General features: G+C 45.4%; 1 protein-coding gene across 1 annotated transcript in view; it reads left to right on the plus strand.

Moving 5' to 3' along the window:
• Positions 1-546: 546 nt before the first annotated feature.
• LOC134489779 (vomeronasal type-2 receptor 26-like) overlaps positions 547-15,355 on the plus strand; it is a 32,583-nt gene continuing 17,774 nt past the window's right edge. Inside the window, exons 1-4 of the mRNA XM_063292643.1 lie at positions 547-831; positions 2,956-3,153; positions 3,571-3,774; positions 5,530-5,757. Of these exons, the coding sequence (XP_063148713.1) occupies positions 547-831; positions 2,956-3,153; positions 3,571-3,774; positions 5,530-5,757 (915 nt within the window). The remainder of the gene's footprint in view (positions 832-2,955; positions 3,154-3,570; positions 3,775-5,529; positions 5,758-15,355) is intronic.

The raw sequence follows: 15,355 nt of genomic DNA on the forward strand, positions 1-15,355 counted from the left end.
GTTATTTTCTCAGCCTCCCCATAAGCTCTCAGATGGATTATTCTGCCACCCTGAGCTTCTGGGGTAAACGTGGAGTAGTGGTTAAGGTGTTAGACTGGCAAGAGGGATGGAAGACCCAGTTTTTTGTCCCCCTTCCTCCATGGACTTGATGACTTGGGCCAGTTCTTCCTAGTCCAAAGTACCTTGCCGGATTTGTTGTGGTGGGGATAAATTGGAGGAGGGAGCTATAAGTAAGCTACCTTGAGACAAATCTATCAAATGAATTAAAAAAGATGTCACATAGGTTCTTCTAATTTTGGATCATATCATCCTAGAAATTTATTCCAGAGCTTTCCTTGCATGGACTGAGTCACAGCAAAATAAAATAAAGTGCTAGAAGGTTTTGTTTATTAGCATCAAACCCAAATCTTTGCCTCAGTGTAGGAATCCATATGAAATTCTTCCAGGCAGATGTTTTCCAAGGTATGAAACAAGCAAGAATGTAATGTGTTATTTTCAATGTACTGGAGGACCATGAGGTGGACATTATTTTGCAGGACACAAGCCATGCTCCATGGGAACTTCCTATCCCTCTTGTTTGCCCTGAGAGATGTCAACCAGGATCCCCAAATCTTGCCCAACATCACCCTGGGCTATAACCTTCATGAGAATTATTTTGATACAAGAATAACCACGGATGCTTTGTTCAGCCTTCTCTCAGCTGGACCCGCAAACATCCCAAATTACAAATGTGAAAGAAGTCAGAGTCATCTTCTGGCTGTCCTTGAAGGAACTGACTCTGATATCTCCATCCAGGCTTCCACTGTGCTGAGCATCTACAAAATCCCACAGGTACTGGAGGGGGGCATTTGCAAACCAGTTCCAAAGAACATCAGTGAGAGATCTCACTACCATCTATTGAGGGGGGATCTGGATCTATACAAAGGTTGGGGATTCAAAGGTTCTTGGCCCCCATGTCAGACTGCCAATCTGGTGGCTGAGCATGCTGTCTTTGAAAGAAAATCCTTACGTTCGAAAGCAAATTGTGGGTAGTTTAGACTTCAATTATATGTTTGGAAAACAAAAAGGAACACTGAAGGGGGGTGAAGATAAACTTCTTTGGCTGCATATTTAAATGGAATCTGCTGAAATTCTGCACTGCTTTTTCTAAGCCCTATTGAATTAGTTTTGTTCATTTGTGGTCAAAGCCTCCCTAAACAAAGAACTAAACACAGTATAGCCATGGTAGAATGAACAGCGATTCATCAAAAAAAGACATGCTGAAATAAAATAATGTAAAAGAGATCCAAAGTCAGCTTCAAACCCATTGCTTCCTGAAAATGATTACAACAAAACTGCCTTGAGGTACTTTCATGGAGACACTAGCAGAGTCAACTCCTCAGAGGAAATCCGCTACCTCCTCTTCAGCCCTCCCTCTATACCGAGTGAACAGGGGACTTATTGCCGGAGGGTGTCAGCTCTCATAAAAAGGACAGCGCAGCAATACACACACGTACAGCTCATAGAACCAGGGAAGTGTAGAGTGGAGGGAACAGAAGGACCGTCTATTTCAATCCTCTGCAATGGGCAGAAAAAGCAACTTAACCATTCATGAGCGGTAACTGTCCAGCCTCTTATTCAAAACCTCAGAGGTGGAGAAATCACAACCTCTATAGGTAACATCTAAACTACAGTAGCTATATCTAATACCTGTTATTTCTGTCTTAGTTTGTGTGCCATGATTAGCAGTTCTTGATCATCTTGCTTTGCTTTCTGTACTAGGACACGGCTATCATGTTTCGCCTCTGTCCGTCTTTCTCCAGACTGAACATCCCAAGTTCCTTCAGCTGGTCCTCATTGGGCATCTTCTTGTGCCCCTGAGTCACCAAGGGTTGAAGGCCTCTTCTGAATCCCTCCCAGCCTGTCAATGTCCAACCTGAAGTGTCATGCCCAGAGTCTTACACACTACTCCAGGTGTTTCAATGGCTTCATTGAGGCACGGCTATACATGCTCCAAGAGTGGGGCACCACCATATCATCCATCCAGCACCCTAGAGATAGGACCTTAAACCATATTAGGATAAAGACTAATAGTCTTTACTAATACTGATTTACTAACAGTCGCACTGAGAGGGTTGGGAAAGAAGGATGAGATTGTGAACATTTATTCACTTCAGAGACAAACAAGATTCTATAGCTTGCACATCTTTTTTACAAAGTGCTCCAACAGTTGAAATCTTGAAAACTTTGTTATCAAGCGAAAGCACTTAATTGTTATGAAGTATAAGCCAGTTGTCTTTTGCAAATAGGTGAAGAGTCATAGAATCACATGGTTGGAAGAGGCTTCCACATGATACCCTTTCAAATATTGTCAGACTGTATCATGTCTCCCCTTAGCTTTCTCTTCTTAAGGCTGAACATATCCAGTTCTTCTAACCATTTTCATAGGATCTAGCCTCCAAGCCACCCACCATCTTCCGCATTCTTCTCTGGACTTTTTGTAGTTCCTCAGCATCCTTCTTGTATTATGGTGACCAGACCTGGACACTGTATTCCAGATGTGATCTGACTGGTGCAGCCATCACATCCTAGGATCACAACACTAAACCTCTGCAGATGCAGCCCCACCTTCCATTGGTTCTTTTGGCAGCTGCGACACACTGTCGGTTCATGCTTAATCTGTGATCTATTTGGTCACACCCAGAAGTATGAATGAGATATGGAAGAAGCTTTTTGATTTTGCATGTGTGCCAGTTGGAAGGGGATGCCGAGTGTCATCAGGATGAGAAGGGAAGGAGCATTCTAAACAAAGGGAAGAAGCATTCCCTACAAAAGGAAAAAAATGTTTCCCTTCAAAGATCTTCCTAGCAATGGAAGAAGCTTTCCTCCTTCGTAAAGGTCATGGTCTTTCTACCTTACAGGTTAATGTAACCCAAAGGCCAAATAATTCAAATAATCTTTCCCTTTCTTTGCCAGGTGACTTACGCTTTTGTTTCTCGAGTTTTGAGTGATAAAAACCAGTTCCCGTACTTCTACCGGACAGTTCCTGAAGAAGGAACCCAATATTTGGGGATTGTCAAATTGCTCCAGCATTTCAGGTGGACGTTAACTGGACTGGTTGCCGGTGACACGGACAATGGAGAGCAGTTTATAAAGTCCTTCTCGGCTCTACTTGTCAGGTCTGGGGTTTGCGTTATTTTCTCAGAAAGGTTCTCAAGACTGACTAAGAAGGTTGTGGTCCAGAACCATCCCATCCTGTTTCACAAGTGGAGGCAAGTCAATGTATTGATTCATTACACTGAGACTTATGACTTCTTTGATGGACTGATGATGATCCAACAGCTGAGTGCTGGCTTGATAGAACCCGTAGTAGGTAAAGTGTGGATCACAACAGCTTTTTGGGATCTGAGCTTGGACTTGACTCTTGCTGGTTCTCTGTCTTTACAACACATCCATGGTATTTTTTCGTTCTTCATCCAGGCAAAGCAAAGGACAAAATACAATGATTTTTTATCCTTCTATTACTCTTTCAATGAGTTTGCAAATTATGCATTCCACTGCTCATCTACAAAGCACCCTCTGTCTGTGAAGTCTTATGAAAAGTGCACAGAGAAAGAACTGGAGACCCTCCCTCGAGTAGATATTGAAAAGATCCACTCCTTAGATAGCAGCCGCATTTACAATGCCGTCTGGACTGTGGCCCGGGCCTTCGATGCAGCCCATTCCTCCCTCTCCAAGAAGGTGGTCAAGGAGTGTGGAGACAGGCAGAAAGTGCAAAGGATGCAGCCATGGCAGGTATTCCCCTTCTGAGGCGCAGAGGCCTCTGTTGAACATAGAATAGAATACATGGATGACTTTACAACTGTGGTCTCAAGAACTTAATCAACTGTAGTCTTCAGGTCCAGCCCAGTCACTTCCTTCCCAGCCCTCCTCAGACTGGACTGAAAGAAAGAAGAAAGCCTTTAAAGAGAGGAGAATGGAAGGTATTACCTTTAGGGAGAAAAAAGTATTCAGGACATGCAGACAAGAGGGGGATTCATGGCCTGGGAATGCTACATCTGAGAAAAGCCTGGGTGTGGTCATTGAAAACAAGCCCAAACACGAGTCAGCAGTATATGAGTGTTGCCAGAAGAGCTACCGCATTTCTCGGATTCTGTGCTTCTGACTCCCCTGAACGGTTTTAAGGAAACTGTAAAGAGAGATTTTCAAGTGTAAGAGAAACTTAAAAACAAGCAAGGTGTGAGGTGGAAAGTTCTCTTGCGTACGAGATTGTGGGGAGGCATCTGTCCCTTCTTATACTTCACCCACCCAGATGTGCCAGTCCATTCAGTTCAGACTGGTTGGTGGGCATCCCTTGAATGAGTCTTTGTAGAGTCTTGCCAGGTCCAGTCCCTGGAATGTAGCAGTTCAGGGAATAACACCAGAAGGATCTGATGGTTAATTGGATATATAATTTATTTTCCTGATGCAAAACCTCATTTACTTCCTCCAGTTTGCATATATGCATAAGTCTCTATGGAGTTGGTGGCACAAGTATGAAATAAATCCATACCTGTTTTGCTTACCATCCAGCAGAATTGAATTAGTAGCTTGCATTTAATTTGACCAGATTCAGTGTTACTTCTGGGCTGGAAGAGCTGCAAGACCACAAGGGCGGGAAGTGGGAAATGGTTATGTCTCCACCTTCTGCTTGTGAGCCCCTCAGAGGGATTAGATTGGCCAGTGGGAGAAACAAAATGCCGGATTTTGATCCAGCAGAACTGTTCTGTAGGTTCTCCTTAGAAGGAGACTTAACAGTCCGATAACTCCCTTCTTCACACAGCACATAATAAATCAAGCTGTGGAATGGATTCCCCCAAGATGTGGTGATGGCCACTATCTTGGACGCTTTCAAATGGGTTGGGTAAATTCATTGGAAAGACATCTATCAAGGGCTATCGATGGCAGGAGAGGCACGTCTCCATCTTCTGTCTGCATGCTTGCTTGTTGATTTTTGTGTCTGTCCAATTCACACCTCCGCTGGCCAGTTTTAACTGAAAGTCTGGCCACGTTGAGGCAGAACAGATTCCCTTCATGTCATGCAACTCAAACCAGAGATTTCATCACAGCTTAATTATAGAATGCAGTTCTAAAGGGGGAGAAATGATAACAGTTTCTTTGTAACTGCTCTAAAGAAGATTTGTAGCTGCTTCTTCAACTTTTCTGTTTCTTTTCTCTCTCTCTTCCTCTGTTTCTAGCACTTTTTCTTTCTGATCTTTTTCTATTTTTATTTTTTTCATGTGTTCTTGTTTATCTTTTTATTATGTAAAACCTTTGAATAAAATTATATAAAACAGAGAGAAATTTCATCACAGCTTCACTGAGTAGAAAAGCAGACCCCCAGGAGCAAAAGTAGATTTTTCACTTGTGAAAAAACAAACAAACAAACGGAGCTCCTTGATTTTGGCAGGAGCCCTGAGCCACCCGAGATTCCAAAGTGACATTTGCAGACACAAAATGTCAAGTTGGCTTAGCTGTTCCTTCCAACTTTCTGTTTCTCTGCCTTTCCAGCTTCACCCTTTCCTGCAAAACTTGCAATTTTACAACGTTTCCACAGGTGGAGTGCATTTGGACAAGAACGGAGAGTTGGTGGCTGATTTTGACCTTGTGAACTGGGTGAGGTTTCCCAATAGGTCTATCATCTGGGTGAAATTTGGGAGCCTACAAAGACAGGAATCCCCAGGACTCAAGTTCACCATCAGTGAGGATGACATTGTGTGGCCAAACTGGCTTAACCAGGTGAGGAGAAGTTGTTTCAGGTCATTTCCATGCATTGATCATACCTGAAGGGCACAGAATTGTAATCAACATTCTGTGGAGCAGTTTTAGCTCTGCTCGTTTGCTGTGGAGGACCTTAAAGACTTGCATTGCTCTTGAAAGAACCAGTGCTGAGCAACGATCAGACCAGAGACAATGGGTGAATTACAGGGAGTAGATGTCCCCTTATCTCAGGACTGGGGGAAAAACAGGCAACAGACTGTTGAGCAGAAAAGGTGGGAGAAAAGCCTTAAGACTTAAATTCTAGGGCTGAAAGAGATAAGATAGATGATGATAAATGGATGGATGGATGGATGATAGATAGCAGACAGAGATGAGAGAAAGAGAGAGATTTGCAATAAACCACTTGTTTATTTAATCAATGGATAAGCCACCCTCAATCATCATAGCAACTGTTGGTGACGTGTAATAATGTAATGAATACAAATATAAACAGGAGCAAATAGAGAAGAATAACACCAATAAAAATATCAAAAACCAACATCTGGGAAACTACACACCAGTTGCCCAACCTGGACACATGGGTCAATCACAGTCACGTCAATACTCAAAGGGGGATCACAAATCCCCCTGCCCCAGGACCTTCTGAAAAAGCGGGGTCTTCAGGGCTTTCCTCAAGGGCCGTATGTTGAGGCTGTGGGGATGTGGGGATCCACTTCATCTCATGCCTGAGGCTGTATGTTGACTGCAAACCACAAACGCAAATTATATATAGTCTATAAAGTTTATAAGGGGTTTCCAGTCAGCCATAGATGTAGATGTTGTCTTTTCTTTCATCAAGGAAGTAACTATCTCTGCCAATTCCATCATCTTCACCATTCCTCTGTTGTGGGTAGAGTTGAGCCTTTCCACTTCTAAGCATATAATAATCTCGCTGCAGTTGTTGTGTATAAAAACAAAGTTCCATGTCTTTTTTCTAGCTGTCCGTCCATTAGTCCCAAAAGAAAAGCCCCTGGTTTCAGTTGTATATTAGTCTTTCAGATCTTCTGAATTAGTGTATTCTGTATCCATTGTTGTTGGGGGGTTTTTGGCTCTTTTACACCTCCACCAAAGATGAGAAAAAGTTCCCCCTTGTTGTTCATATTTCCAACATGAATCTAAAATACCTTCATACATTTTAGACAGTTTTTCTGGTAGCTAATACCAAGGTCACATCATTTTATTAAAATTCTCTTTGAGATTATAACGGAATGTGAATTCACATATTTCATCCACATATTTTCCCACTGTCACTTTTTTAAAAAATAAGCATTTGCTCTTTTAGAGCCTGCCTCCTTCCCGGTGCGTGGACAGCTGCCGTGCAGGGTTTGTCAAGGTGATTCGGGAAGGCGAACCCATTTGCTGCTACGACTGTGTTTCTTGTATGGAAGGGACCATCTCGACCCAGGAAGGTGGGTGGCTCTCGAGGGAAAGGCAATCCCTGGAGAAGTTGGTAAAAAATCACCACAAATCACCACAAAAGGTTAGGTTTTCCTGAACTTGAGTCCTGCCTTGTTTGGCCTCTTTTTAACAGCCCAGTAAAACTTCTGTCAGCCAGTGAAATTAGCTGCCCCATGAAGTGATGAGCTTCATGAGGTTGTCAAATAGAGGCTGGAAGGTCATCTGTCTGAGATGCTCTAGTGGACCCCGTAATAAGCATAGGGTTGGACTAGGCGACTTCTAAGCTCTCTTCCAACTCTGTGTTTTGTAGGAGGCATGGAGTTGACCTTGGAGAAGGCATCTGAAAGCCACTAGGACAACAACAGGTGCAGAAGGAGCATGTGTTGTCCAGAGAGGCAGAAGAGTATTAGAAAAAGAGTCAGGCTGGCTCCCCCAAACTTTCTGGGCATTAGAGGGAGGGAAGTGAAAACACAGGCAGACTTGCAAGATCCTGTTACTATAAGCCATCTCAATTACGTATCGTTCTAGCCTTCTTCTGGACTCAGTTTCCTGGCCTGATCTACCTCACAGGGCTGACAGAACTATGATTCTAACCATCAAGAAAGGGCCTTGGAGGATGAATGGGGTAGGAAGTTTAGGGGACAGTGGATGGAGCACAATTCACCATCACCTGAACACATTTTAAATAGCACTCCCCCCCCCACATATTTAAGATTCCTCCAAATCCGGGGGGGGGGGGGGCGGGGATGGATGAAACATCCTACAGGCACAGTACATAATTAGTATTAGAGACTATTTAGAAGGAGGCTTACTGGAGCTTTGAAATGTGTGATATAATGCATTATGGAAGTACTATAGATGTAACGGCATTCTCTGGAAATAAGGCATTTGCAAAACATTGCAGAACAAGAATTGTGAGAATTTGCTTTCCTTTCTCTAAATGGGTTAGTTAGCACCCCTTAAATCAAGAGAGTTTATTTATGTATTTATGTATTTATTTAATTTGTCCCTGCCCATTTCCTCCCATTGGGGGACTCTGGGTGGTTTACAATAAAATAATTGATTAAAACAACAAACATACAATATAAATACAATATATAAGAAGATCAAAGGCATCAAGGAGAATCCATCTTAATGTACTTGCTGATAAAAGGGGGGATAAAATAGACACATAAGAGCCACGTGGGGGTAGTGATTAAAGTCACTGGGCTAGAGACCATGAGTTCGTCAAGCCAACACAAGAGAAGAGTCCTTGGCAGCCAGAGTGGTCTGGATAAGGCACTTAAATTCAACTCCATTATATATAAATGTTTGTCATCAATTTATGCCACTGCTAATTTCTGACTTTTTCAGCAGTCCATTCTTGGCTGTTCTGGCTCCTTCATTTCAAAAAGTATCCTTGAGACAATGTGAAAAGATTGGGAATGGGAGGGAAATAAGAGAATGGTTGCCTTGATTCTTTGCAGATGGTGAGCGTTGCACCAGATGTCCGGACGATCAGTATCCAAACCAGGATCAAGATGAGTGCATTCCAAAGATTATAATCTTCCTCTCCTATAATGAACCTTTGGGGATCCTCTTGGCTTCCTTGGCCCTTTTCTTCTCCTTCACCACACTCTCCGTCTTAGGAATCTTCACCAAATTCTTAGAAACCCCCATAGTCAGGGCCAACAACCGGGACCTCTCCTACATCCTCCTCATTTCCCTCCTGGGTTCCTTCTTGTCCTCCTTCCTCTTCATTGGCCGTCCAAGGAATGCCACCTGCCTTCTCCGACAGACAACCTTCAGCCTCATCTTCTCAGTGGCTCTTTCATCTCTCTTGGCCAAAACAGTCACGGTGGTCTTGGCTTTCTTGGCCACGAAACCAGGGAATGGAGTGAGGAGATGGTTGGGGAAGACGTTAACCAACTCCATTCTCTTTGCTTGTTCTGGTGTGCAAGTGATCATCTGTACTCTTTGGTTGGGAATCTCTCCCCCCTTCCCTGATTCTGACATGCAGTCCCAGCCAAGAGAGATCATTCTACAATGCAATGATGGAAAGATCATTGTATTTTACACTGCCCTTGGCTACCTGGGCTTCCTGGCTGCCATCTGCTTCACAGTGGCTTTCCTGGCCAGGACCCTGCCTGGGGCCTTCAACGAAGCCAAGCTGATCACCTTCAGCATGCTGGTCTTCTGCAGCGTCTGGGTCTCCTTTGTGCCTGCCTACCTGAGCACCAAAGGGAAGTACATGGTGGCTGTGCAGATCTTCTCCATCTTGGCCTCCAGTGCTGGCCTGCTGGGCTGCATCTTCATCCCCAAGTGTTACATTATTGTCCTGAGGCCTGATCTCAATATGAAGGAGAAGCTAACAATGAAAAATAAAAGAGAAACTTGATCGGCACAACATTGTTTCCAGTGAGCTCAATTTTCACCCAAGATTTTAGACCATAAGGGGAAAGTCCTATCTTCCTTCCCAGTTTCCTGCAATACTCTTGATCTGTTCATAGAAAACATGCACTTGTCCTTCATTGATCTCTTCCATGGTACATTTTTTTTTCCATTGGCAGCCTCACAGAATACCATGTTCTCCTGACAGATAAAAGCAAGTCACTGTTTGGGGGGAGGAAATGTTTAAATCTGCTGAAATGCTAAAATGTCTAAATCTGCTTTTGTAAAAACACCTTTTGTAAATATGCTTGCCCTGAAATCTCCATTAGGGCTAAGTGAGAGAGAGAGATGTACACACTTAAGAAAGAGGGAGTGAATATCTATATATGGCAAAAGAACTTGATAAAAACATTTCAAAGGGCTGTAAAAAAGTAGGTTGTAAGTGCACATCTGCAGTAGGATGTAAAAGTGCAGAAAAGGTCACCAAGCCCTTTGACTGCAGCACATTTCTGCTTGGAAGTAGCGCCTGCTCAGCTGACCACAATAAACGCTTCTGCTTGGAAACTGATCTGGACTCAGAGTTCATTCCTCAGGGAGGGCTGGACTGAATTTCCCTCCAACAACATGGTCTGTGCCTATTTGCATTGTAAGTGGGGCTGCTCTTTGATGTCAAAATAAAACAGAGCTGTGATTGTGATCTCGCTGTGTGGACCAGGAAAAGCGCCCAACCAGAATCCACAACCCAAAGCAAGCCCAAGTCACCCGGCAGACATTGCTCCACCAAGCAGCTCCCGAAAGAGAGGACTGGGGCTGCTGTGGGGGAAGAGAGGAAAGCCCGTTGGCAAGTCTGTAGAAGAGAGAAAAGGGTTTTCATCTGCAAATGGACTGAAAATGGTTACAAGAGCTGAGATGCTGGGGGGAAAGGAAAGACTTAAAGAGCCCAGAAATAGTTAGGATAGGGAAACATAGTGCTAACAACATAGAGACAGAAAGGTATAGATTAAATAAGATAGAAATAATTGTAAATCTAGAGTAATAGGACAACTCTAGAAGGTAGGAAAATAGAAAGCAGTATAGAAATAGCGTTACTTTTAGAAGGAATAGGAGTGTAATTTTGTACAATAAAACAGGTTTTGTGGGAAAAATAAATGCAGTCTTTGTGTCTGTCATCTGTACCAGCTTAAGAGAAACCTTGACAGTCCCTCTTGCTTTCCAGATAGAGACCCAGATTAATTGTGAATCTGGTTGGGGGTGGCTAATGATTCCACACAACCTCAGTCCCAGTCCTTAGTCAGGATTGATTTATGGCTACTTCTAACCAAACTTTCAGTGGAACATCTAACCTCTTTCAACCAACTTACAAGATGGGTGGTTGTTCTGACTCACTTTTCTGCAGCCTTCAGGAGGACCACCCCATTCCAAGATCGCCAAAGGTGAATTCACCGAGTGCCGGGTGGGCTCTTCGGCCAGTCCAAGTCACCAAACTGTTGGAGAAAAATCGGTAAGGAGGATTTTCTTGGTCCATCACATTTGTGACCTACAAGCTTCCTCTCCCTTCTCAAGCTGAGGTTCATTTTGTCTACTCAAGCAGGAGACCAGAGGACTTCAGTCTCCAAAGACTTTCTGATAGGCTTGCAGAGCCAGGCTAAGCACACCCGGACACGTTCAGCAACACTCCACGGGCAAGATGCTGAAAGAAAGGCCTGCCATAAGCTGCACTGTTAACGGAGGAAGGAAAAGGCACAGATGTGTGGGAATGGGATTGGTTGCAAAGAGCTAAGTGGGTCTGACTCTGCTTTGCAGCAGCAAAACTGTCTACTAGCTCTAAAAATGGAGCCCACTTCCGCTCACATCTTGCTCTAACTCTGCCTACTTCCTCTTGTTAGCTGAATATTTGCTACTAGAGATACTCCTCCGGCAATGCTCAGGGGCTCCTGTTAAAACACTGGTTAATATCCAAAGGTCAGATTGGCCCAGCCCTGGTGGCCTTTCAGATGGCTTGGAAGACCTGCTGAGGCCACTGGGTTGGAAGGCACGATAGAGTCTGTGTGATGGTTGTGTTGAGGTCTGGGCGGGCTTTATCTTGGCTGCTTGAGTTGTGTTCATTGTGATGGTGTTGTTACCTCATCTTTCTAGCTGCTGTTTGCCACCCAACAACACAGGCTAGAGTTGGGCGACCAGATAAATATAAATATATAAATACATTTATAGAGGCTGACTTCAGATGTCATCTTACAGAAAGAGGGAAGGGCTGTGTTTTCGGGGGCCCAGACAGTGGAAGGCCATCTCGCAACCTCAGCCAAGGCAGCTTGAAAGCCCCAACAGCTAAACCTTCATCAGAAAGACTCAGGTGAGCATTTTAAGAGCTGACTGGTTTGGGGCACTGAGAGTCCCACTCGCGCCGAAGCCCATTAGTAGAGGGGAGAGAGGAGCAGCTGCCCGTTAATGCATCTAAACCCTTTCGGCCTCGCCAAATGTCTAAATCTCAGTTATGTTGGACATGCATTTCTTGGTAAACACCAATGTTGCCAATTTCCTTTTTTTAATAAATCTATTAAAAATATAGACAAAAAGACAAAAAAGATTGAAAAAAGAGACTAAAAGAAAAAAGAACTAAAGATTTGTCATTGCTCTTCTCCGAAGGATTAAACGTCTTGTGATTTCCTGACTGTAGTCAGCATCTGCAGTCATCTTCGCACTTAGAAATAGAAAGTCTGTCTAGGTTTTCTCCCTCTTTTTGCCAGTTATCAATTGAGCTGGTTGCCCTAATCTTGGTTTTTTTGAGGTTTAGCTGCAAGCCAGCTTTTGTACTTCTTCTTTCACCTTCATCATAAGGCTACTCAGTTCCTCTTCTCTTTCAGCCATCAAAGTGGTATCATCTGCATATCTGAGATTGTTAATGTTTCTTCCAGCGATTTTAAATCCAGTCATGGATTCCTCAAGCCCAGCATGTCGCATGATGTGTTCTGCATACAAGTTGAATAGGTAGGGTGAGAGTATACAGCCCTGCTGTACTCCTTTCCCAATCTTAAACCAGTCCGTTGTTCCATGGTCTGTTCTTAGTGTTGCTACTTTGTTCTTATACAGATTCCTCAGGAGGCAGACAAGATGACTTGGTATCCCCATACCGCTAAGAACTTGCCACAATTTGTTATGGTCCACACAGTCAAAGCCTTCAGAATAGTCAATAAAACAGAAGTAGATGTTTTTCTGAAACTCCCTGGCTTTTTCCATTATCCAGCGGATATTGGCAATTTGGTCCCTAGTTCCTCTGCCTTTTCTAAACCCAGCTTGTACATCTGGCAATTCTCACTCCATGAATTGCTGAAGTCTACCTTGCAGGATCTTGAGCATTACCTTACTGGCATGTGAAATGAGTGCCACTGTTCGATAGTTTGAACATTCTGTAGTTTTTCCCTTTTTTGGTATGGGGAAATAAGTTGATTTTTTCCAATCTGATGGCCATTCTTGTGTTTTCCAAATTTGCTGGCATATAGCATGCATTACCTTGACAGCATCATCTTGCAAGATTTTGAACAGCTCAGCTGGGATGCCGTCGTCTCCTGCTGCCTTGTGATTAGCAATGCTTCTTAAGGCCCACTCAACCTCACTCTTCAGGATGTCTGGCTCTAGCTCACTGACCACACCGTCAAAGCTATCCCCAATATTGTTACCCTTCCTTTACAGGTCTTCTGTATATTCTTGCCACATTTTCTTGATCTCTTCTTCTTCTGTTAGGTCCTTGCCCTCTTTTTTTCTTGATCATGCCCTTTTTTGCCTGGAATTTACCTCCAATGTTTCTAATTTTCTGGAAGAGGAGTTTTGTCCTTCCTTGTCATGCGCTGCCTACCTCCGAATAATTCTCAGACGCTGATTCTGTGGAACAGGCTCTGATTTATTCACGGTGTAGGTACAGTATAGGAAAAAAGCTGAGAGTGACAGGAGCACGCCGGTGCGGGGTTTAAATACCCCGCGCCGGTCAGCGCCCCCTCACTCGCGGTCACGTCACCCCCCTTTGTCCAATACGTTGCCCTGCCGGTGGGTGAGGGGTTGCGAGGCCCCGCTGGCGTTCCAGGATCGCCCATCATCGGGTTTTCTATTCATCTGGTGATTGCTGTCAGCTGGGCGATCTCCGTTGTATTAGCGCTGATGGCTTGGGTGTGCTCCGTGATCCGTTTAGCTATTGTTTATTGGCCGTTAGTCGTTGTGAGTTGATGGCTACTTATCTTGAGCCCCTTCTCCTGTTTCCTTGCTATTGTCATGTGTGCCATTGCGCTGATGACTTCAGCTCAACGGCACTCATGATATACTGCCCTCTGTCCGAATAGTGCTCCCCCCCGGCTTTCTGGTTTTTTCCTTTTTCTCGGTGGAGCTGTCAAACGGCACTTTTTTTTTTTTTTTTTTTGAAATTCCCGCCGGAGTAGTTGTCGCCCCTCCCTTTGCTCCTCCCTCTACCACGTGCCTTCCCAGGGTGTGTCCTTAGTGCGCATGCCCGGGTCACGCCCTGGCGTGCGCATGCTCCAGCCACACCCTGTTTGTTTGGCTCAGTTCGGCGAGGAGAGAGGCATGGCTGGTCGGGTGCTTATCAGCTCCAGGTAGGGCCCATCTTTTTTATTTAAAGTGCGTCGCCTTTGTTATTTGTGCTCCTGGGCGTTGCCCCCAGGTTGCACTGTTGACTTGCTTGCCACTCCCCCGTGGCCGGGGGCGGGTGGAGGGTGCTGGCGAACGCTTGTCACTGCCTCGTGGGCCCGGGGCGGGGGGAGTGAGTCCCGGGGGGGGAGGTCCACCCAAGTCGCGGGCTTGGGGGGGCCCTTTCCCTTGGGGCACGGTAGGCGGGGGGGGCCCGCGGGGGGGGGTTTGCAGGGGACGGCTTGCTAACCTTGGTTGTGGCTTGTCGGGGTATGCCCGGTGAAATGCCCGGGTCAGGTCAGGCGCGTTAACGTTGTGCGCCGCCACCCATTCCAGGTGGGGGAAGTGTTTCCACCTGACCAAATAGTGTAGAGTTTCTCGTTGCTTGCGGGAGTCGAGTATGTCCCTTATCTCAAAGTGATGTTGCCCGTCGATCATCACCGGTGAGGGCTGTGGCGTGCTTGGGTGCCATCGAGAGGTGGTTGCCGGTTTCAGGAGGCTGGTGTGGAACACCGGGTGGAGTCTCCGTAGGTTGTGTGGCAGGTCCAAGCGTATTGCTACCGGGTTCACTATTTGCGTGACTCGGAACGGCCCGATGTACTTAGGCCCCAGTTTTTTTGAGGGTTGGGGTGACTTTAGGAATTTGGTGGATAGGTAGACCATATCCCCCGCTTGGAACGTCGGTTGTTGGCGCTGGTGCTTGTCGGCCTGCTCTTTGTAGGCTGCCTGTGCATCCTTCAGCGCCGCCGTGATTATTGGCCATGATTCCGCGATCTTCCGTCCCCAGTCGCTAGCGTCCACCTGGGGTTCCGGGGGTTGAGGTAGCTCCGGTATGGGGATGAAGTCGCGCCCCGAGACTACCTCGAACGGAGTTTTCCCCATGCTCGTGTGGACGGCGTTGTTGTATGCGACTTCGGCGAACGGGAGCAGTTCAGCCCAGTCGTCTTGGTGATAGTTAGTATATGAGCGTATGAATTGCTCTAAGGTGGCATTGAGGACCTCTGTGGCTCCGTCCATCTGGGGGTGCCAGGCAGTGGATAGGGCCTGTTGGGTCCCCGTCAGCTTTAGCAAGGCCCGCCAGAATTTGGAGGTGAACTGTGTGCCCCTGTCGGTCACCACATGTGCGGGACATCCGTGTAGCCTGTACACGTGGATGAGGAAGAGTTTGGCTAGTTGTTGT

The sequence above is a fragment of the Candoia aspera genome, chromosome 2 (assembly GCF_035149785.1).
Source record: "Candoia aspera isolate rCanAsp1 chromosome 2, rCanAsp1.hap2, whole genome shotgun sequence".
In the NCBI taxonomy this organism is placed as follows: Eukaryota; Metazoa; Chordata; class Lepidosauria; order Squamata; family Boidae; genus Candoia; species Candoia aspera.